Source organism: Coregonus lavaretus (assembly GCF_964263955.1).
Source record: "Coregonus lavaretus genome assembly, chromosome: 23".
In the NCBI taxonomy this organism is placed as follows: domain Eukaryota; kingdom Metazoa; phylum Chordata; class Actinopteri; order Salmoniformes; family Salmonidae; genus Coregonus; species Coregonus lavaretus.
The window spans coordinates 16,626,229-16,649,110 of NC_140010.1; the positions used below are offsets into that span (position 1 = coordinate 16,626,229).

Sequence of the window (22,882 nt, forward strand, 5' to 3'; positions counted from 1 at the left end):
GTTTTCAGGATTTTCGGCCCATCCTAATGATCGCCTCGTTTGAGGGATTTCCATAGATCAACGACGTCCTAATTAGTATACATTTTTCCTTAGTTCCTGGCCTTATTCCTTCATTGTATTCTTTGTGAATTTTATTCAAGCCAAAAATCCCATTTGTGTCCAGTATTATCAATTCCTATAGACACTCCCCCCTGTTTGCGTTGTTTCCAGCGCAAACAAATTTTGAAATTTAGAACGGATTCTTATCCCACAGCAAATAACAGCAAAGTGCACACGTAAGTCTTTCAAACGGTACATCTCCTCAGCGCACACATCCACATAAGCAAACGAACCGACCAGCGCCCAAAATTGTGAGAAATCTCACCTTATGTGCCGGCGTCTTGAGCGGGAGTCACTTCGTAGCTCATGAATGGAACGCTGGAGAGACGCAACACATCCCAAAGTTCCTCGTCGCCATTCTGTGGTATCTAAATAACAATGCTAATTATGCTGTGAGGACAAGAAATCCGCTGACACTGTCCTTGATTATAATAGTTTATTATACCAAAGATTTCAGCGCCAATTTACAGACTCCTGCAGACATCTGGAGAACAACTGACCCAATCTCTAATATGTTGTTTCTCCCCGTCCTTTGTTTCAACCATGGTATTTATATCCTATGCCCTATGTAACATAATATGGGTGTTTTCCCATAAACCAATCCCAGGATGCCACATAACAGACTTCCTCTAACACACCATTTGCAAACATCAGCAAAGTCATAAACTGTTTAGACACTACAGTCCTCATTGTGGTTTTACAGACATGTTTAATACGTTTTATGTACACACTTTATTAGAATATTTATGAAATGTACATTGTTATATTTGGTAACACTTATTTTCCCTCGACTCCAACCCCATTCGATGCATTGAACGGATGTGGGTGGAGCTATGTCTACATAAGGGTGCTTTTTTTTTTTTTTTTTTCACAAAAGCTCTGACGAAGGCCTTGAGGTTGATACGTAAAGCTTATTAAAGAGCAGTGATACTATCAAGAGCAGTGTGCAGGTTTCTTATTTTTTCTCATCTTATTCAACTGTTACCATGCACCTTCAAAAAAAGAGAGCTGCAAAAAATATAGCTGCAAGGTGAGATATTAAGTAAAGGTTAAATAAAATAATACTTTTTTTTTTATGTGGGAGTACCTTTTGAATTAAAAAATAATAATTTCTAAAAGATAGGGGTCAAAATTATTTTCAATACCTCACCTTGCGAGGATAACGGCACTGAGCCTTTTTATCAAATGTTTTATGAGAATAGAGGTCTTTGGCCATGCACACCAATGATGGGTTTGGCATCAAAAACGGAAGCAAATGCAGAAAAGTACCTAATACCTACTCTAAAATATGGTAGTGGATCTTTGATATTATGGAGCTATTTTGCTTCCACTGGTCCTGGGGCCTTTAAGGTCAACGGCATCATGAACGTTACCCAGTGCCAGGACATTTTAACCAAAAACCTGGTTGCCTCTGCCAGGAGGCTGAAACTTGGCCGCAAGTGGATCTTCCAGCGAGACAATAACCCCAAACATACATCAAAATCCACCAAGAAATTGTTAATTGACTACAAAATCAACATTTTGCAATGGCCATCTCAGTCTCTGGACTTAAACCCCATTGAAAATCTGTGGTTTGAATTGAAGAGAACCATAAGCGCAGACAAAGAATATCAAGGATCTGGAAAGATTCTGTATGGAGGAATGATCTAAGATCCCTCCCAATGTGTTCTCCAATCTAATAAAACATTTTAGAAAAAAGCTCAGTGCCATTATCCTTGCAAGGTGAGGTATTGAAAACAGGCGTGGCAATAATTTTGACCCCTATCTTTTGAGAAAAAATTACTTGTTAAACAATGTTTTTATCTCAGCAATATATATGTAATAGTATACCATTTTTATTTACATTTGAGCGTACAATATAGCTCAGTATTTGTATTATGTATTTTATACAGTATTTTTTATCATCTTTATCAAGGGTGCAAATAATTCTGGACCTGACTGTACATGTGTGTATGTAGCGGTGTGTGTGTGAGTGTATGTGAAGAGGTATGTGAAGAGGTGTGTGAAGAGGTGTGTGAAGAGGGGTGAGTGAAGAGGTGAGTGAAGAGGTGAGTGGACAAGTCGACTGAGTCGACTGCAGGTGAATTATGACACATTGTTTACAGCTCTGTCAATTATTGATCTTGCAATCACATGTACTTTTATCTGGTCCATTGGACTAGCTTAGCACCTTTTACAAGTCTGTCTGAGAGGCCAAGGCTACTCATTCTTAGTGTTCCATACTAAGGGACACTTTGACTAGGGAGTAAACATGGGGAGGAGAACTACATACTTTTTCATCCTCCATATTTCATGGATCTTATGTGAAAATGTCTTATCTCTGGTAAGGTTATGTTGCATTTATTTGTTTATTTATATATTGGTGAAAATTGAATAAATGTCTCAAAGAAACAATGTAGTTTTAGTACTGGTATTGAATGGTTTGCTTTGTTATTGAGATATTGTAATATGATTTATGTTGACCTAATTTGCATATTCATTTAATATTAGTATAATGCTTGCCTAATTTGCATTGTTACAATGGTCACTCACTTTCTCTAAACAATGATACATTTTCCCTCTGTTGCTTGTCAGCCTACACCAAGAGTTTTAGGCAAGTGGAGTTTCTTATTTTTTTTTCAATATTTCAAATTGAATGTCACCCATTCAAAGCTCTCATTTACTGTATGCCCTTTACATTTATTCTACAGAATACGATGTGGATGGTGGAAGGGACCTGGACATATTTGATATCAATGAAGGTTTGTCAGTTAGGATTTTACTTATGTATGGCCACATTTAATCTCGTTTCTAATAAATCAATGGGAGTTTCATAGCAAAGTGCTGTGTGTGTGTGCTTGGTCCTTACAGAGGCTGGGTTAAACCTGGTGGAGGGGGATATTGAGCTTGATGAGGTGAGTTAATAAGTAGGTCTGCTGGTGTTCACTTGAACAATTACATGTTATATCAAGCATAGAAATAGAATGATGAGAATGGGGAAGTTCCATTGATTGCAGACCACAGCAATTTAACTGCACACTCATGGGCTTGAATAATTATATTTTTATGACATGAACTCACTGCCCAGGCTTAACAGAACTAATAATGATTTATTCTCAATTTTTTTGTAAAATGTAATCAATGGCGGACTCAGAAACAAGCCCGGAATTCTATAATAGGGGATCAATACAGATGGCCAAAGACTGTTCCCTACTACTTTGAGGATGACTTGGGTAAGACCATATAGACTTTTTCCACATTTTGTTACGTTACAGCCTTATTCATAAATTTATTACATTACTTTTTTCCCTCATCAATCTACACACAATACTCCATAATTACGAAGCAAAAACCCTTTTTTAGATTTTTTGGCAAATGTATATAGGCACACACCTGTCTATATAAGGTCCCACAGTTGACGGTGCAAGTCAGAGAAAAAACTAAGCCATGAGGTCCAAGGAATTGTCCAAAGAGCTCAGAGACAGGATTGTGTCGAGGCACAGATCTGGGGAAGGGTACCAAAAAATGTCAGCAGCATTGAAGGTCCCCAAGAACACAGTGGCCTCCATCATTCTTAAATGGAAGAAGTTTGGAACCATCAAGACTCTTCCTAGAGCTGGCCGCCCGGCCAAACTGAGCAATCAGGAAGAAGGGCCTTGGTCAGGGAGGTGACTCTGACAGAGCTCCAGAGTTCCTCTGTGGAGATGGGAGAACCTTCCAAAAGGACAACCATCTCTGCAGCACTCCACCAATCAGGCCTTTATGGTAGAGTGGCCAGACGGAAGCCTCTCCTCAATAAAAGGCACATGACAGCCCGCTTGGTTTGCCAAAAGGCACCTAAAGGACTCTCAGATCATGAGAAACAAGATTGTCTGGTCTGATGAAACCAAGATTGAACTCTACGGCATGGTGGGAGCATCATGCTGTGGGGATGTTTTTCAGCAGCAGGGACTGGGAGATTAGTCAGGATCGAGGGAAAGATGAACGGAGCAAAGTACAGAGAGATCCTTGATGAAAACCTGCTCCAGAGCGCTCAGGACCTCAGACTGGGGCAAAGGTACACCTTCCAACAGGACAACAACCCTAAGCACACAGCCAAGACAACGCAGAAGTGGCTTCAGGACAAATCTCTTTCATGAGCTGAAATAAAAGATCCCAGAAATGTTCCATATGCACAAAAAGGTTTTTTCTCTCAAATGTTGTGCACAAATTTGTTTACATCCCTGTTAGTGAGCATTTCTCCTTTGCCAAGATAATCCATCCACCTGACAGGTGTGGCATATCAAGAAGTTGATTAAACAGCCTGATCATTACACAGGTGCACCTTGTGCAGGGGACAACAAAGGGCCACTCTAAAATGTGCAGTTTTGTCCTACATGACAGTGCCACAAATTACTCAAGTTTTGAGGGAGCGTGCAATTGGCATGCAGACTGCAGGAATGTCCACCAGAGCTGTTGCCAGATAATGTAATTTTTATTTCTCTACCATAAGCCGCCTCCAAAGTCGTTTTAGAGAATTTGGCAGTACGTCCAACCGGCCTCACAACCACAGACCCCTTGTATGGCGTTGTGTGGGCGAGCAGTTTGCTGATGTCAATGTTGTGAACAGAGTGCCCCATGGGGGCGGTGGGGTTATGATATAGGCAGGCATAAGCTACAGACAACGAACACAATTGCATTTTATCAATGGCAATTTGAATGCACAGAGATACCATGATGAGATCCTGAGGGGCCATTGTCGTGCCATTCATCTGCTGCCATCACCTCATGTTTCAGCATGATAACGCACAGCCCCATGTCGCAAGGATCTGTACACAATTCCTGGAAGCTGAAAATGTCCCAGTTCTTCCATGGCCTGCATACTCACCAGACATGTCACCCATTGAGCATGTTTGGGATGCTCTGGATCGATGTGTACTACAACTTCGCACAGCCATTGAAGAGGAGTGGGACATCATTCCACAATCAACTCTATGCGAAGGAGATGTGTTGCACTGCATGAGGTAAATTTTACATTTTAGTCATTTAGCAGACGCTCTTATCCAGAGCGACTTACAGTTAGTGCATACATTATTATTATTATTTTTCATACCCCCCGTGGGAATCGAACCCACAACCCTGGCGTTGCAAACGCCATGCTCTACCAACTGAGCTACATCCCTGCCGGCCATTCCCTTCCCTACCCTGGACGACGCTGGGCCAATTGTGCGCCGCCACATGGGTCTCCCGGTCGCGGCCAGCTACGACAGAGCCTGGATTCGAACCAGGATCTCTAGTGCCTTAGACCACTGCGCCACTCGTGAGGCCCGGTGGTCACAAGCACCAGATACTGACTGGTTTTCTGATCCACGCCCCTACCTTTTTTAAGGTATCTGTGAGCAACAGATGCATATCGGTCTTCCCAGTCATGTGAAATCGATAGATTAGTGCCTAATACATTTTTTCAATTGACTGATTTCCTTATATGAACTGTAACTCAATCAAATCTTTGAAATTGTTGCATGTTGCGTTTATATTTTTGTTCAGTATAATACACATATTAACTTTCTGAGACATGTTTTTGGTTCTAAAGGTTGACCATTTAAGAGGGGCAATACATGAATATATGCAATTATACTATTTATGGTCCATTGCTCAAAATGGTCCATGTGGTGTAGCCTTCAATTGAATGTGTAATTTCATCGTTACAAGAGATATCTTCTATTCACACCACAGAGATCAATGCAAAAGGTGTTATCCTGAAGGCTTTTGAACAGTACCGGCTGAAGACCTGTATTGACTTCAATCCTTGGGAGGGAGAGCAGAACTACATTTCCATTTTCAAAGGGAGCGGGTAATATAAACTGTTATGGACAGCACTGTTTTTGATGTTTTTATTTATATTTGTAATGCTTCTACATTATGTTTTTTCAAGATACTATGTTCAGTTTCTTGAAAAAACATAATGTAGAAGCATTTCTCTTTGCTTATTTGAGCTGTTCTTGCCATAATATGGACTTGGTCTTTTACCAAATAGGGCTATCTTCTGTATACCCCCCTACCTTGTCACAAAACAACTGATTGGCGCAAATGCATTAAGAAATAAATAAATTCCACAAATTAACAAGACACACCTGTTAATTGAAATGCATTCCAGGTGACTACCTCATGAAACTGGTTGAGAGAATGCCAAGAGTGTGCAACGCTGTCATAAAGGCAAAGGGTGGCTATTTGAAGAATCTCAAATATAAAATATATTTTCATTTGTTTAACACTTTTTTGGTTACTACATGATTCCATAAGTGTTATTTAATAGTTTTGATGTCTTCGCTATATTCTACAATGTAAAACATTTTTTAAATAAAGAAAAACCCTTGAATGAGTAGGTGTGTCCAAACTTTTGACTGGTAGTGCATATCTTTTTTTATGTTGGAAGGATGTGCCCTTGGGGAAAAACAGTTAGGCTATAGTATAGCCTTTGAGTTTGTATTGTATTAATGCTCAACAAGGTTTTCTGGTTGTCTCTCTTTCAGTTGTTTCTCCTCTGTGGGTAACCGACATGTGGGGAAACAGAGGTTGTCCATCGGGACCAACTGTGACCGCATTGCGACCATCGAACACGAATTCCTCCATGCACTTGGTTTCTGGCATGAGCAGTCACGGTCGGACCGCGATGACTACGTCACCATCATGTGGGACCGCATCTCTGAGGGTACTGAACCTCTAAACGTATGGTAACCCTAACCTTAATGCTTACCCCTAACACTCTGACCCCAAAATGTAGGGGTTAGGGTTATGGCTAAGGTTTGGGTTTGGGTTAGGGTTAGGGTTGTACCAGGTGAGAGCTGTCAAATACACAAGCAGCTCATGGCATTACACCTAAAGCTGACATTGCCATTGGCTGCACAGAGTCGCATTAAGAGAACCATGCAGCCTTGATTACAAGTTCGACTGTAATGTGAGATGTAATCTACACCTTGATTGTTTAGTTAAACGTTTTTCGATTTGAGTGTCATTATTTCTATATAGCCTACACTTTCTAGTTCTGAACTTCTAACGCGAGTGGGACGGGTGTGGCTTCATGACAATAACCAAACGAGCAGCAGCTCTAATTTGACAGCTCTAACGCAGTTACACTAGCTATGCGGGTGTTGGCTATCGCCGATTAACCCTTGATCTGATTGAATCTAGGCCTTTCCCACTGGGTAAAAACTGGTTAAATCAACATTGTTTCCACGTCATGATGTTGAATCAACGTGGAAAACTTTTAACCTAAATCCAATGACATGGTGACATTTTTTGTTGATTTCATGTTAGTTGAAAATTCTACCAAATGTGAATCAAAACTAGACGTTGAGCTGACGTCTGTTCCCAGTGGGTTGTTTCTGCCTGCATGTGTATTTGTCATCAGAAACATGGTGATTGGAATTCTCGGGACAACATATCCTCTAATTGTCTGGACAAACAGTAATCTGTTTTCTTACCACAAGCATATTACAATATGTCAACATGACAACCAAAAGTCAGATTAGTGCTAGCCTGACCAAACAGGCCCACCCACAGTGTACACTAGTTGTTTCACACTCAACACACAGTTCATTAATCTTTACCTTTCCCAAGAGCTATAAGCTATGTGATCAGGACAAACAAATGTCTTATTGCACTGATCGCCTGCTTAATCCTCTCAGACAAACAGGCAAAGGGCACCATGTAAGCATCAACGGAAACTTAAAGTGAAATTTGAGATTAGGGCATGATCTATCAAGTCATTAATATCAAGTCATTCATTTCATGTAATTGAAGGTCAAAGAGCAGCGACATGATTAATAAGATTCCAGTCAGCATCTTGTCATCCACATGAAGCCCTAACCCTACAGATCTGCCATCGGAGACATTCTTTGTCTCGCTGACCTTTAGGGGTTGAAGGCTTATTACAGTACATGTCAACTCTGTCAATTCAGGAGACTAATTGAAAATCCAAGGCTAGATTTGAAGAAGTGAGTAAACTGGCTGATTTGAAATGGAATTAAACCCTCCAACCCGGTTGAACTCTCTCTCTCTCTCTCCCTCACACTCCCCCCCCCTCCCTCCCTCCATCCCCAGGTAAGGAACACAACTTCAACACGTACAATGACACCACGTCCAGTTCTCTGGGTGTCCCCTACGACTACGGTTCCATGATGCACTACAGTAAGACTGCGTTCAGGAACGGTACCGAGCCCACAATCGTCACCAAGATCCCCGCCTTCGCCGATGTCATCGGCCAGCGCATGGAGTTCAGTGATAATGACCTGCTCAAGCTCCGGCGCCTGTACAACTGCAGTAAGACTCAGTCACCTTAGGCCTCTACAACTGCAGTAAGACTCAGTCACTTTAGGCCTTTACAACTGCAGTAAGGCTCAGTCACTTTAGGCCTCTACAACTGCAGTAAGATTCAGTCACTTAAGGTTCTGCAACTGTAGTAAGACATAGGCACATTAGGCTGTACAACTGCAGTAAGACACAGGCCATGTTCAAGAGCATCAGTCTGCTCAGTAAGTGATCAAAATGACTGTCTGAGCAGACTGACTTATCTACCAAGTAAGTAGGACATACTCACATTGACCTGCTGATCTACCGATCTATTTGATGGAGGCTGTAATTCAGTCAAACCCACAGTGCAGGAGACATCCTTTGCTGGAATGTCACATTTGTGTTATAAAACGCATATTTGAAGTACAGTGATTAGTTAGGTGATATGTTCAAAGCAAAACTCCTGTTGATTTTAATGAAAGGAGGTCTTTTGGAAAAAGAGGAACAGCAGGATCTTTCTGCAGTGTGTATTTGATTGAGAACCCTAGTGGATTATAAAACGTGGTTTGAGAGAATGGATGTCCTAACTGCATGGGTACATGGTAAACCTAGATAAAAAGGTTTACAGCAGGTCAAAGTCTTCCTGTGATTTCTGTTTAGTTGATGGCGATTGTATGTACAGTTGAAGTCGGATGTTTAAATACACCTTAGCCAAATACATTTAAACTCAGTTTTTCACAATTCAGGACATTTAATCCTAGTAGAAATTCAATGTCTTAGGTCAGTTAGGATTTCCACTTTATTTTAAGAATGTGAAATGTCAGAATAATAGTAGAGAGAATGATTTATTTAAGCTTTTATTTCTTTCATCACATTCCCAGTGGGTCAGAAGTTTACATACACTCAATTAGTATTTGGTAGCATTGCCTTTAAATTGTTTAACTTGGGTCAAACGTTTCGGGTAGCCTTCCACAAGCTTCCCACAATAAGTTGAGTGAATTTTGGCACATTCCTCCTGACAGAGCTAAGGTAACATAGTCAGGTTTGTAGGCCTCCTTGCTCGCACATGCTTTTTCAGTTATGCCCACAAATGTTCTATAGGTTTGAGGTCAGGGCTTTGTGATGGCCACTCCAATACCTTGACTTTGTTGTCCTTAAGCCATTTTGCCACAACTTTGGAAGTACGCTTGGGGTCATTGTCCATTTGGAAGACCCATTTGCGACCAAGCTTTAACTTCCTGACTGATGTCTTGAGATGTTGCTTCAATATGTCCACATACTTTTCCTTCCTCATGATGCCATCTATTTTGTGAAGTGCACCAGTCCCTCCTGCAGCAAAGCACCCCCACAGCATGATGCTGCCACCCCCGTGCTTCACAGTTGGGATGGTGTTCTTCGGCTTGCAAACATAACAATGGTCGTTATGGCCAAACAGTTCTATTTTTGTTTCATCAGACCAGAGGACATTTCTCCAAAAAGTATGATCTTTGTCCCCATGTGCAGTTGCAAACCGTAGTCTGGCTTTTTTATGGTGGTTTTGGAGCAGTGGCTTCTTCCTTGCTGAGCGACCTTTCAGGTTATGTCGATATAGGACTTGTTTAACTGTGTATATAGATACTTTTGTACCTGTTTCCTCCAGCATTTTCACAAGGTCCTTTGCTGTTGTTCTGGGATTGATTTGCACTTTTCGCACCAAAGTACATTCACCTCTAGGAGACAGAATGTGTCTCCTTCCTGAGCGGTATGACGGCTGCGTGGTCCCATGGTGTTTATACTTGCATACTTGCGGAAATTGCTCCCAAGGATGAACCAGACTTGTGGAGGTCTACCATTTTTTTTCTGAGGTCTTGGCTGATTTCTTTTGATTATCCCATGATGTCAAGCAAAGAGGCACTGAGTTTGAAGGTAGGCCTTGAAATACATCCACAGGTACACGTCCAATTGACTCAAATGATGTCAATTAGCCTATCAGAAGCATCTAAAGCCATGACATCATTTTCTGGAATTTTCCAAGCTGTTTAAAGGCACAGTCAACTTAGTGTATGTAAACTTCTGACCCACTAGAATTGTGATACAGTGAATTATACGTGAAATAATCTGTCAGTAAACAATTGTTGGAAAAATGACTTGTGTCATGCACAAAGTAGATGTCCTAAACGACTTGCCCAAACTATAGCTGGTTAACAAGAAATGTGTGGGGTGGTTGAAAAACGAGTTTTAATGACTCCAACCTAAGTGTATGTAACCTTCCGACTTCAACTGTATGTGTCCTTTGATCCAGCACGCTCCTCCACTTTCCTGGACACCTGTGACTTTGAGAGGGAGAACATCTGTGGTATGATCCAAGGGCCGGGGGACCAGGCAGAATGGACCAGGGTGATCCAGGTGCCCGGCGGGCCCAACACGGACTACTCCAACATGGGCAAATGCACTGGTGAGCACACCCTCAGTACACACCAACCACAAAACAACACTTTCAACCTTCCATCCTCAGGACCTGACAGGGCAGATCACTATCAGCTCTATTCTTATCTTACAGTCCAAAGGGTGATCAAAGGTCCTGCAGAGTAAATTTTTGTGTTATAAACACTGCAGTTACAAATAAGACCTAGAGTTTTCCCTGACTACTTTACCTAGTCAGGAAAACTCTGAGCCATAGTTATAGGCTCAAGTTATAGGCTGGCCCTACTTAATAATCCAAAGGAAAATGTTTACTGATGTCCATTGTCCACAGGCTCAGGCTACTTCATGCACTTTAGCACTGCGACAGGCAGACCAGCAGACACAGCCAGGCTGGAGAGCAGACTGCTCTACCCCAAGAGAGGCTACCAGTGCCTGCAGTTCTTCCTCTACAACGGTGGTGGCGCCAACGATCAGCTGGTGATCCTTGTCCGAGAGTACGACGAAGCCCACCCCAACGGGACCCTGCGTGTTATTCAGCCCATATATGGTAACATCTCTAACATACTGTATCTAACATAGCTAACATCTCTAACATCAACCTATTGACATTCAAATCAATAATCTGTTATTAGTTTAGACCCATCATATTGGTTTTTCTTAACCTGTATAATGTATATAACATATAATATACTGTAAATTCTACACAACAATATGCTCTGTACTGTATTTATAAACTTAATGGTTTCCCCTTTCTCGCAGCACCACCTCAAGATCTATGGCAACTGCACCACGTGAGCCTGAACGTGGCCAAGAAGTTCCGGGTGGTGTTCGAGGGCATCAAGGGTGACGCCCCCTCCACAGGTGGTCTCTCCCTGGATGACATCAACCTCTCCGAGACTACCTGCCCCGACCACGTGTGGCGGGTGAAGAACTTCAGCCACGTCATGGAGACCACTCCTAACAACAAACCCATCTACAGCCCCCCGTTCAAGTCCAGAGAGGGCTACACCTTCCAGATGGGGCTCTACCCCAGTGGGAAGGAGGGCTACCCGGGGGAGCTTTCTGCCTACGCCCACCTGGTGACCATGACCGGTGACACGGAGGTGCGGAAGTGGCCGTGCCCGTGGAAACAGATGACCATGATGCTGTTTGACCAGAACCCAGACATCATGAGGCGTATGAACAACCAGCGCAGTGTCACCACCGATCCTACTAAGAAACTCAATGGTCAGTCCAGGGCCAGTATTCATTAAGCATCTTAGAGTGGGAGTGTTGATCTAGGATTCATTATTATCTGAAAGGCTAAACTGATTCTAGGTCAGTACCCTCTGAAATGCCTAATATGGACCAAGACAAGTGCAGAACGATTTGAGACCCAGGGATTTCCTTTAACATATGGAGTTATATTCCATTGACAAATTAATGGAATTACCATTATTTACTGAGATGTTCCACCTGGTTTTGCATTGACTTAAAGTAGCAGTCTTCTTATTTCATAGATGAAGTCATGTACTTTCAGAGACTTCAGAGCTGTTCTTCTGGGATGACCCTCTTAAGGTGGGCGTTGAAGTGTCAGAGGCGGACGGGACCAAATATTTTCGTGGGCCGGGTGCCGGGACAACCGCATACCTCACCCATGGCAGGGCCAAGAGCAGGGACTTCATCAAGGGGGGAGATGCCATCTTCCTGCTTACCATGGAGGGTAAGAAGTTCTGAAAAGTTACCCTGTCCCAGATCTGTTTGTGCTGTATTGCCAACTCCTATGGTCAGTCATGACTAAAGCTAGCCTGGTTCCAGATCTGTTTGGTCATTGTCGCGTTTGACACAATCACACAAACAGATCTGGGACCAGGGTACTGAAAATACCCTTTTATCAAAAACATGCTAAAAGCATTCTCTACATTCTCTCAAAGCATGATACATTGTCTCTATGTTTTGCATAACCATGTTCAAATATACCCACCAGTGGGGGCTGCTGAGGGGAGGACGGCTCATAATAATGGCTGGAATGGAGCGAATGGAATGGCATCAAACCATGTGTTTTGACGTTTTGATACAATTTCACTCATTCCGCTACAGCCATAACCACAAGCCTGTCCTCCCCAATTAAGGTGCCACCAACCTCCTGTGGATCCCACCATTCATATCTCATTAAGGCCTAGATTCAATCAGATCAAGTGTTAACTCGCGATAGCCGACACCCGCATAGCTGGTGTTTCGGCGGGTTCAGATGTGTAACTGCGTTAGAGCTGTCAAATCGTGATCGGCTGCTCGTGTGGTTATTGTCATGAAGCCACACCTGTCCCACTCGTGTTAGAAGTTCAGAATGAGATAGTGTAGGCTATATAGAAATAATGACACTCAAATTGAGCATCATAAAAAAATAAAAAAGGATTTCTATCAGCATAATCAAGGATTAGATAACATCTCACATTCTAGTGCGAACTTGTAAATAAGGTTGCATGGGATTTCTCTTAATGCAACTCCGTGCAGCCAATGGCAATGTCCGCTTTAGGTATAATGCCAGGAGCCACTTGTGGATTTGACAGCTCTAATGCAGTTCCACCTACGACAGCGCCAAAACAACCGCTATGCGGTGGGTCAGCTAGCCCTTACACTGCCTTGTTGATTATCATCACACTCATTCAAATACGATCATGGGTTGTGGTTTTCCATCTATTTAAAGGTAGACTTTGGGCAAAAAAAATCTAAAATAATGGCTTTAAACTGTATAATTGATCAACCAACATCATACAAGGGCATTTCATGCTTAAACCCTCAAAAAAGTTATGAATAAGATATTTGGCTACAGAAGTGCCATTTCTTACAGATCTCTACAGCTTCCGTCCAAAAACAAATCCTGTGAAATAAAGTCAACACATACTGGAGGAGTTACTGGCTAGCTACAAGTGGCTAGCTTAGCTAACGAACTAGCTACGCTGGTCGCGGTGCACATGACCAGAATGACACATCGATGAACCACCAAAGGAACACCCCATTTCTGTTTGAAAATTGAGAAAGGGGCGGAGTTGGACCGTTTTTCGTGGACAATGTCTACCGTGATGTCCACATCACGTGATTCATTACTAATTCACACCCATTCGCCATTTCTATAATCAATCATGCTATCCAATCCAATCCCATCCCAGTGATTGTAGGCCAACATTCATTTCTATGTTAGTACTGTATGTGTACCTCCTCATCTCATTCTCATTAGTATTTGATACTCTGCTGATTTTGCAGATTTTCCTACTTACAAAGCATGTAGAGGTCTGTAATTTTTTATCATAGGTACACTTCAACTGTGAGAGACGGAATCTAAAACAAAAATCCAGAAAATCACATTGTACGATTTTTAAGTAATTAATTTGCATTTTATTGCATGACATAAGTATTTGATACTTCAGAAAAGCAGAACTTAATATTTGGTACAGAAACCTTTGTTTGCAATTACAGAGATCATACGTTTCCTGTAGGTCTTGACCAGGTTTGCACACACTGCAGCAGGGATTTTGGCCCACTCCTCCATACAGACCTTTTCCAGATCCTTCAGGTTTTGGGGCTGTCGCTGGGCAATACAGACTTTCAGCTCCCTCCAAAGATTTTCTATTGGGTTCAGGTCTGGAGACTGGCTAGGGCACTCCAGGACCTTGAGATGCTTCTTACGGAGACACTCCTTAGTTGCCCTGGCTGTGTGTTTCGGGTCGTTGTCATGCTGGAAGACCCAGCCATGACCCATCTTCAATGCTCTTACTGAGGGAAGGAGGTTGTTGGCCAAGATCTCGCGATACATGGCCCCATCCCTCCTCCCCTCAATACGGTGCAGTCGTCCTGTCCCCTTTGCAGAAAAGCATCCCCAAAGAATGATGTTTCCACCTCCATGCTTCACGATTGGGATGGTGTTCTTGGGGTTGTACTCATCCTTCTTCTTCCTCCAAACACGATGAGTGGAGTTTAGACCAAAAAGTTCTATTTTTGTCTCATCAGACCACATGACCTTCTCCCATTCCTCCTCTGGATCATCCTGATGGTCATTGGCAAACTTCAGACGGGCCTGGACATGCGCTGGCTTGAGCAGGGGGACCTTGCGTGCGCTGAAGGATTTTAATCCATGACGGCGTAGTGTGTTACTAAGGGTTTTCTTTGAGACTGTGGTCCCAGCTCTCTTCAGGTCATTGACCAGGTCCTGCCGTGTAGTTCTGGGCTGATCCCTCACCTTCCTCATGATCATTGATGCCCCACTAGGTGAGATCTTGCATGGAGCCCCAGACCGAGGGTGATTGACCGTCATCTTGAACTTCTTCCATTTTCGAATAATTGCGCCAACAGTTGTTTCCTTCTCACCAAGCTGCTTGCCTATTGTCCTGTAGCCCATCCCATCCTTGTGCAGGTCTACAATTTTATCCCTGATGTGCTTGCACAGCTCTCTGGTCTTGGCCATTGTGGAGAGGTTGGAGTCTGTTTGATTGAGTGTGTGGACAGGTGTCATTTATACAGGTAACGAGTTCAATCAGGTGCAGTTAATACAGGAAATGAGTGGAGAACAGGAGGGCTTCTTAAAGAAAAACTAACAGGTCTGTGAGAGCCGGAATTCTTACTGGTTGGTAGGTGATCAAATACTTATGTCATGCAATAAAATGCAACTTAATTACTTAAAAATCATACAATGTGATTTTCTGGATTTTTGTTTTAGATTCCATCTCTCACAGTTGAAGTGTACCTATGATAAAAATGACAGACCTCTACATGCTTTGTAAGTAGCAAAACCTGCAAAATCAGCAGTGTATCAAATACTTGTTCTCCCCACTGTATGCCCCCTCCCCCTATCTCTGTAACTGTCTTCAGATGTGTCACATCTTACGGTGACCCAGCCCGTACCCTCCTCCACCATGCCACCAGTCACCACGATTACCACCGCCATATTGCCACCTACTGACCCCTGCACTAAGGTCACATGTGGGAATGAGGGAGTCTGTGTGGTGGATGCAGAAAATGCTGTTTGCAGGTGAGGACACTTTATTATCGAGGCTTGTGGCTTACACAATACAATGGTCTGAAATGCAATCATCCATACTGAATCATATTTATCTCTATCTTTCTCTCTCTGTTCTTCTCTCTCTGCATTGATAACCACAGCTTGTTTCTCTCCTCTTTTTATTATCTTGATGCAGCTGTGCAGATCAAATTATTCCTTGTTTCCTCAGAATGCTCAGTCTTACCCTTTCCACATACACTCAGCCCAGCAGGCAAAACTGGTTGTAAAAGACGAGTGTGGTTATAACGACATCATTACAACCTGTGTATTGACTCCCTCTTTCTCCCCCTCTATATAGGTGTGCAGTGGGTAGATTGGTGACTCTCTCTCTCGCTCCCTCTCTAGGTGTGCAGTTGGTGATGACTGGTGGTACTATGGAGAGAATTGTCAGTATCTGGGCTCCACCCAGGACACGATGACCACAGCACTTATAGCCTCTTTCTCTGTGCTGGGTGGCATGTTGGTGGTGACTGCGGTCAGTGTGGTGTGTGTGAAGAGGAAGTACAAGAACAGCGGAGGTGGAGGAGACAGGGGCATCACCATGTCCAATGTCAGAGTCACAGGGATGTAATGTGTTTTTTTCCCTGCCAGCACCAAAACTACTCATGGCCAGCATTAAGTAGATGAAGAAGTTTACTGCAAAAGCTACAACTCCTTCAAATATAAAATTACAAAATATCTACTGGAAATTCCACTTAATGCCTCATCCCAATAATGATCTGCCTATCAGCCATGTATTTTGATTAGCCTGTTCATTTTACTTGAATTTTCATTTTTCTTTGTGTAAATGTAAAGCTCCAATTATTTGTTTTCTGTCTTGAAAATCTGATTACTTTTCTTGTGTAAAATGTTTTTTTTTTAATTTTTATGTTTAAACATTTGAAAGGGCGAAGTGTGTTACAAGCCTCCCTTTTTTTTAAATTTATTTTCTACCTCTCCCGCAGAGGTTATTTTAGTTTACCTTAAAACAAAACATCCCATTGTTTTGTATTTTCTTGGGTGCAAATTTTAAAAAATCATAAAAGTTTAGAGAGATAAATATGCTATGAAGTGTACCTACAGTATTGTTCAGGGAATAATTATGCTACATTAGTGTTGCTGTCATGTCATTTTCATCATACCAGAGTCTTAATCGTTTAAATGGAGACAATTAAATCTGAAATATGTTTAATACGATTTTTCTTTAGTTGCAGGTGTTAGGGGTATAACTATAATAATAGTGGTTCTATGGTTAGTCTGATAAGAAACAAATGAGATGCTAATATAAACATTTTACAATATCGACCTCTTCTGGTCATAAGGTGCACATACACCTGTATGATTTTAGAATTAGGGCACTATTCAATCCGTAGCACTGAAGTTCCGTGTTGTAGCCCGATTGACATTTAAAGGCAATGTTCCTGCGTTAGCAGAGACTGCATTCACGGTAAACGCCATATATGTCAGCTCAATTGGAAATTACCATTACATTTCAAGCGTGCTATAGCACCAAACTTCGGCTATACAGATTGAATAGAGCCCTTACTCAAACTATAGCTATAGTATGACAGCGGCGAACAATAAAGAGACTATTATCCTGCATTTCTTGATAACAGTAATGTTGTAAAAATTGTACATTTTAAATTGTATAGTAAAGTCTAATTGAATGCTATCAGCTGCACTTCTGGCAGTTTTTTTGGTTTATATGAACTTAAAATTGTATGACCTTTGCAGTTACATTTGCATCTGTAAAATACAAGAGGGCCATACATTGAAAACGGGGGGGGGGGGGGGGGGGAATACTGAGAGAAATTATTCTATATCAGTCACACACGTGTGTCAAATGCACACAAAATAAATAATTTTAATTTTGACCCAGAAATATAAAATACCACTAGAACAAAGCTTACAAATGTAAGATTTATTATACTAAAGACAGGAACGTTTGTGTAGTTTACTTTCCATGTGGATATAGCATTTGTTTGCATTACTGAACTGGACACAGTCATGCCGGTGATAACAGTTAGGCGGGCGGTGGGATGGAATACTGTGTGTATGTATTGTATGTGTGTTGTGAGCACACTAGAGGGAGTGCTGACTAACCAAGATGTAAGTAACAATAGAACTGAATGAGAAGAACCATCGTGAATTGTGTGTGCCTGTACGGAATAATAGGGTGGGTGTACTGTGTATGTACGTATCGGTGTGTGTGTGTGTATTGAACATGAGTGAGTGTGTGTGTCTACGGGAGAAAGGAAGGTGAGATCTCCAAAATGGCGAAACCAGGTCTGACCCACAACCCCTCCACACCACTAAATCCATCCAGACATACTGGTACACAGTTCCTTTAAAAGCATCAGTATAAATTTCTCTTATTTACAATCATTGGAAAAAAATCACAATTTCTCTCAGAGAAGATTAGTAAAAGTGACTATGTCACCATAAAGAGTATGCAACTCCTAAGAGTTAGTCTTTCAAATTTCTACAAAAATGTCTATGCCTTTTTTACAGGCCAAGAGCCATGATTTACTGAAGAAATACAGTATCATTAAGTGCCCCATCTTCAACAGTTAAGCGTGGTATTATTGGTGTGTACCATTTCAATGTATTTCATTGATAATAAAAAAGATTGTGTTCTCCATGTTTCATTTAACAAAGTTTTTTCAGCAACTTAATTTTCTTTACATTAAAAGATATGGTAAGTAAAAAAACTATACGGAATCATATTATCCATAACTGTGTGTTGTGATAGGCTAACCCTATTGCAGAGAGACTAGTGTTGATTACATAGGTACTCATTGGTTTGTTGTCTAATGTAAAAACAACGTTTCGTACAGTCTGTCTGTGAGTAGTAGTGGAACTACTTTGGACCATAAAAAGGTGTGTCCATAAGTAGGATACCCAATAGGGTTGGGTTATCTTAAAGGACTCATTTGCATGTCCTATTCTATAGGCCACTTTGGGGAAAGGGGTGGAGCAGGTTACAGTGTTTGGTACTCCAGTGATGTGGTCTCAGAAAAGGGGTTGAGTGCTTGTAGTCTGTAGACATCTCAACAAGGTGCTGTTTTTCAGATACATAGGTTACTCAGCTAGTCCGAAGACTCTGTATGGACTCTCCACTGTAGGGATTTCGGGGTGTGTCCTAGTAGTCTGCAGAAACATAGTGGTGAGTTGTAGTAGACTGCTGTAGGGAGTGTGTCTGCTCAGAGGGGTGTGTCGTAGTAGTCTGCAGGCTGGTCGGGGCTAGGTGGGTTCTGTTGTTTCTGCTGATGCTGCTTCATGATCTCCTTGACCTCCTCCTCCAACTCTGGAGGGATGATGAACTGGTCGTCCGGGTCGGGCTGGGCGGGGGCCGTGAAGTACCCCCCTCCCTTCTTAGATGGGGCGTCTGCTGCCACCTCGATCAGGTTGTGGCTCTTCTCCTGAGGGGCCACAGAGCCGTTCCCCCTTCTCTTCCCCAGGGTCTTCAAGTCATCACCCGGTCTGCCGCAGCCCCCTGACCAGCTCTCCTCTCTATCCTCCCTCATTTCCGCCTCCCCTAGAGTCAGCTCCACCCCTTCCTCCAGGGGTTCTGGGGTGCAGGGTGGAGGAGGTGGAGGAGGGGCCAGCAAGCGTTCCCGTACTGACGATGATGATGATGAAGAGGCCTCAGCCCTAAGGCAGTGGATGTCGGCCTCCACCTCCACTCTGCTCCCGTTGGAGAAGACCCCGGCAATGGGCTCCTCGTCCTCACTGTCCAGCCCGTTGTCAGACAGTGCGCTGGAGAAAGTGGCGCTGGACAGCTGCCTCTGGAAGGACCCGGTCAGACAGGCAGGATGGAGAGCACAGCAGCCCCGGGCAGGGAGCTCCGAGCCTGGGTGAGGGTAGGGGCAGGGCTGGGCGGAGTGCTGGGCCTGGAGGGAGAGCTGGTGGGCCTGGTGGTGCAGGTGGAGCTGGTGGTGGTGGGGCTGTTCGTGCAGCAGCACCAGGGAGCTCTGGGGAGGCTCATCAGAGGAGGCCGTGGATCCCACCTCGCTGCTCATCTCACTAGTACTGATCTCACTGCTGATCTCACTGCAGGAGGACGGGGGGACGGGGAGGGAACCATCCCCTGTAGGACGCTCCTTTATTGACGAACCCCCCGAGGAGGGGTAGCCACCCAAGCCGGGGCTGGGGGGCGGCTGGGGATGGTCTCTACAGCAGCAGGAGCAGCAGTCCTCACTCACAGAGAGCTGGACCACCACGGCACAGAGACTGTCGGTGCAGCCATAGCCCTGGGCCAGTGTACACAGCTTCTTGGCTGCAGCCAGGCCGTCTGGGACGTTACGCACCGCCTCCACCGCCTCCGACGGTGAAACGGCATCCCACAAGCCCCGGCTGCCCAGGATGAAGAACTCGTCCTGCGGGGTGAGGGTTACCATGCAGACGTAGGGCCGTGGGATCACCGCCGGGTACAGGAAGGAATATCCCATGATGCGGGTGGAGTCTGTCACTCCATTCACCTTGTTGTCCTAGAGGAGTAGGAGAAGATTACTTAAAAGTCCAACAGAAACCTGTATTCTGCTGTATCCTAACCCCTCCCAGAAACACTTACACACACAGTATGTTTAGAGTGGGAGCAGTTAGTCATTCTAACACATACCCCAATCCTCACACATTCAGATTAAAGCTCAGGTCAAAATTCTATTAAAAGAGTAATTAAGTGTGGTATCAATGATGATTTTGACTTGACTTCAAAATCCCATAACCTTCGGGGTTATAGAATTTAACATGAAATGAAATTGATGTGCATCACAAGTCTTGAATTAAACTGAGTGATATAGTGAATTTTTATATCAGTACCATTTCATTTGGAGCAGTACTTCATTTAAATTAACATCCTCTTATTCACTGTCACACTCCCACCCACATGCATAATACACTTTTAACCCCTCGTCCCCCTCCATACACATACACATACACACACGCACACAACCACACACACACACACTTGTTTTTCTATCCTCGTGGTGATAGATTCAAAATCCTATTTTCCCTAACCCCTAACCCTAACACCTAAGCTTAAAATAGCGTTTGTCCTCATGGGGATGTGGAAAATGTCCCCATGTGGGAGACCTTTCCTTGTTTTACTATCCTTGTGGGGACTTTTGGGGATTTCAGGTCTCCACGAGGATAGAAGGCCACACACAAACACACCCCTCCCTGTGTACCTCAGTGATGATGGCGTTGTGTTGTCTGATGCGTCGGTACTCTTCCTCCAGGCCTACGTTGTGCAGCAGGGAGAGGGGCAGTGGCTTGCCATCCCGACACAGGATGGCCTGGCACTTGCCTACGTTGGCAGCGGTGAGGGTGAAGCAGCCGCCCGGGTCGGTGGGGTCGTGTCTGATGTGGCACAGGGCCGCCGAGCCACCCAGCTTCTGCCCTGCCGTACCCAGCTTCCTGAGGCACAGAGAGAGAACAGGAGAAGTTTGAATATCTGATTCTGTCTAAATAATAAGTTGCGTGTATGTGTTTCCATACTAACCTCTGCATGACGAGGAAGGTGTTGGTCATGTAGTCTTCTTCACTCTTGGTCTTGTGTAGCTCCTCGGCCAGCACATCGTTCATGGTACACTGCAGCAGGTAGGGCACTTCCACGTTCCTGTCTCCATCAAACACCCCATAGAGGGCCCCACGACTCCCACCGAAACTGTTCACCGACAGGGCGGCCACACACAGCCTGTGAGAGCGAGAGAGAGGAACACGCGCAAAATGTTAATAATATTCCCTTGAGGATGTTGAGAGTTTAAGACTTACTGTAGCTCCACAGCATTGCATCTCTCTCTCACATCTGTCACACACACAAACAGATGGATGTGTGCATGCACCCACACCCCCACCCTCTCATTTTTCACACACTAACTCTACTGCCCCCACATTGACCTCACCGACTGACGTATTCATCTTAGTTAACCTCTCCCTCAACGTGATCAAAACAAAGGAGATGATTGTGGACTACAGGGACTGAGCACGCCCCCATTCTCATCGACGGGGCTGTAGTGGAACAAGTTGAGAGCTTGAAGTTCCTTGGTGTCCACATCACCAACGAACTATCATGGTCCAAACACACCAAGACAGTCGTGAAGAGGGCACGACAAAGCCTATTCCCCCTCAGGAGACTGAAAACATTTGGCATGGGTCCTCAGATCCTCAAAAAGTTCTACAGCTGCACCATCGAGAGCATACTGACTGGTTGCATCACCGCCTGGTATGGCAACTGCTCTGCCTCCGACCGCAAGGCACTACAGAGGGTAGTGCGTACTGCCCAGTACATCACTGGGGCCAAGCTTCCTGCCATCCAGGACCTCTATACCAGGCGGTGTCAGAGGAAGGCCCTCAAAATTGTCAAAGACTCCAGCCACCCTAGTCATAGACTGTTCTCTCTGCTACCGCACAGCAAGCGGTACCGGAGCGCCAAGTCTAGGTCCAAAAGGCTTCTCAACAGCTTCTACCCCCAAGCCATAAGACTCCTGAACAGCTAATCATGGCTACCCGGACAATTTGCACTGCCCCCCACCCCCACCCCGTCCCCCTATTTTACTCTGCTGCTACTCTGTTTATTATTTATGCATAGTCACTTTAACTCTACCCACATGTACATATTACCTCAATTACCTCGACTAGCCGGTGCCCCCGCACATTGACTCTGCACCGGTACCATCCTGTATATAGCCTCCCTACTGTTATTTTATTTTACTGCTGCTCTTTAGTTATTTGCTTTTATTTTTTTTGCTTAACAATTTTTATAAAACATTTTACTTTGCATTGTTGGTTAAGGGCTTGTAAGTAAGCATTTCACTGTAATGTCTACACCTGTTGTATTCGGCGCATGTGGCAAATACAATTTGATTTGATTTGATTAGTCGCAATGGTAACTTCATTTGTTTTTCACACATGAAAGCTCCCCATGGTGGTCCATATGGTTCACACATGATGTGTATGTATCATGTAGCCTAGTGTATGTTACTCACTTGTTCTTGACGCCTGAGGCCTCTGTGTAACCATGACTCCACACAGCCGGCCCACCTGACGCCTCATTGGCTGAGAAGGTCGGTGGCGGGTCGATGCGGAAACAGCGGATGTTACTGCAACAAAGAG

General features: G+C 43.7%; 2 protein-coding genes across 2 annotated transcripts in view; one reads left to right on the top strand and one right to left on the bottom strand.

The window, feature by feature from the left end:
- Nucleotides 1-2,350: 2,350 nt before the first annotated feature.
- On the top strand, nucleotides 2,351-16,358 carry mep1bb (meprin A subunit beta b; the record flags this gene model as incomplete). Its single annotated transcript, XM_084139224.1, has 14 exons — nucleotides 2,351-2,422; nucleotides 2,674-2,692; nucleotides 2,790-2,840; nucleotides 2,950-2,993; nucleotides 3,233-3,311; nucleotides 5,794-5,911; nucleotides 6,591-6,769; nucleotides 8,161-8,379; nucleotides 10,631-10,783; nucleotides 11,084-11,299; nucleotides 11,512-11,979; nucleotides 12,272-12,454; nucleotides 15,598-15,757; nucleotides 16,133-16,358. 14 exons carry the CDS (start codon nucleotides 2,351-2,353, stop codon nucleotides 16,356-16,358), a joined length of 2,187 nt encoding a protein of 728 aa, XP_083995350.1.
- A 1,311-nt stretch (nucleotides 16,359-17,669) lies between these two features.
- LOC311150638 (PH domain leucine-rich repeat-containing protein phosphatase 1-like) overlaps nucleotides 17,670-22,882 on the bottom strand; it is a 92,731-nt gene continuing 87,518 nt past the window's right edge. Inside the window, exons 14-17 of the mRNA XM_084188129.1 lie at nucleotides 22,756-22,869; nucleotides 21,270-21,464; nucleotides 20,956-21,184; nucleotides 17,670-20,256 (exon numbers count right to left, since the gene is read on the bottom strand). Of these exons, the coding sequence (XP_084044255.1) occupies nucleotides 18,970-20,256; nucleotides 20,956-21,184; nucleotides 21,270-21,464; nucleotides 22,756-22,869 (1,825 nt within the window). The 3' untranslated portion in view covers nucleotides 17,670-18,969. The remainder of the gene's footprint in view (nucleotides 20,257-20,955; nucleotides 21,185-21,269; nucleotides 21,465-22,755; nucleotides 22,870-22,882) is intronic.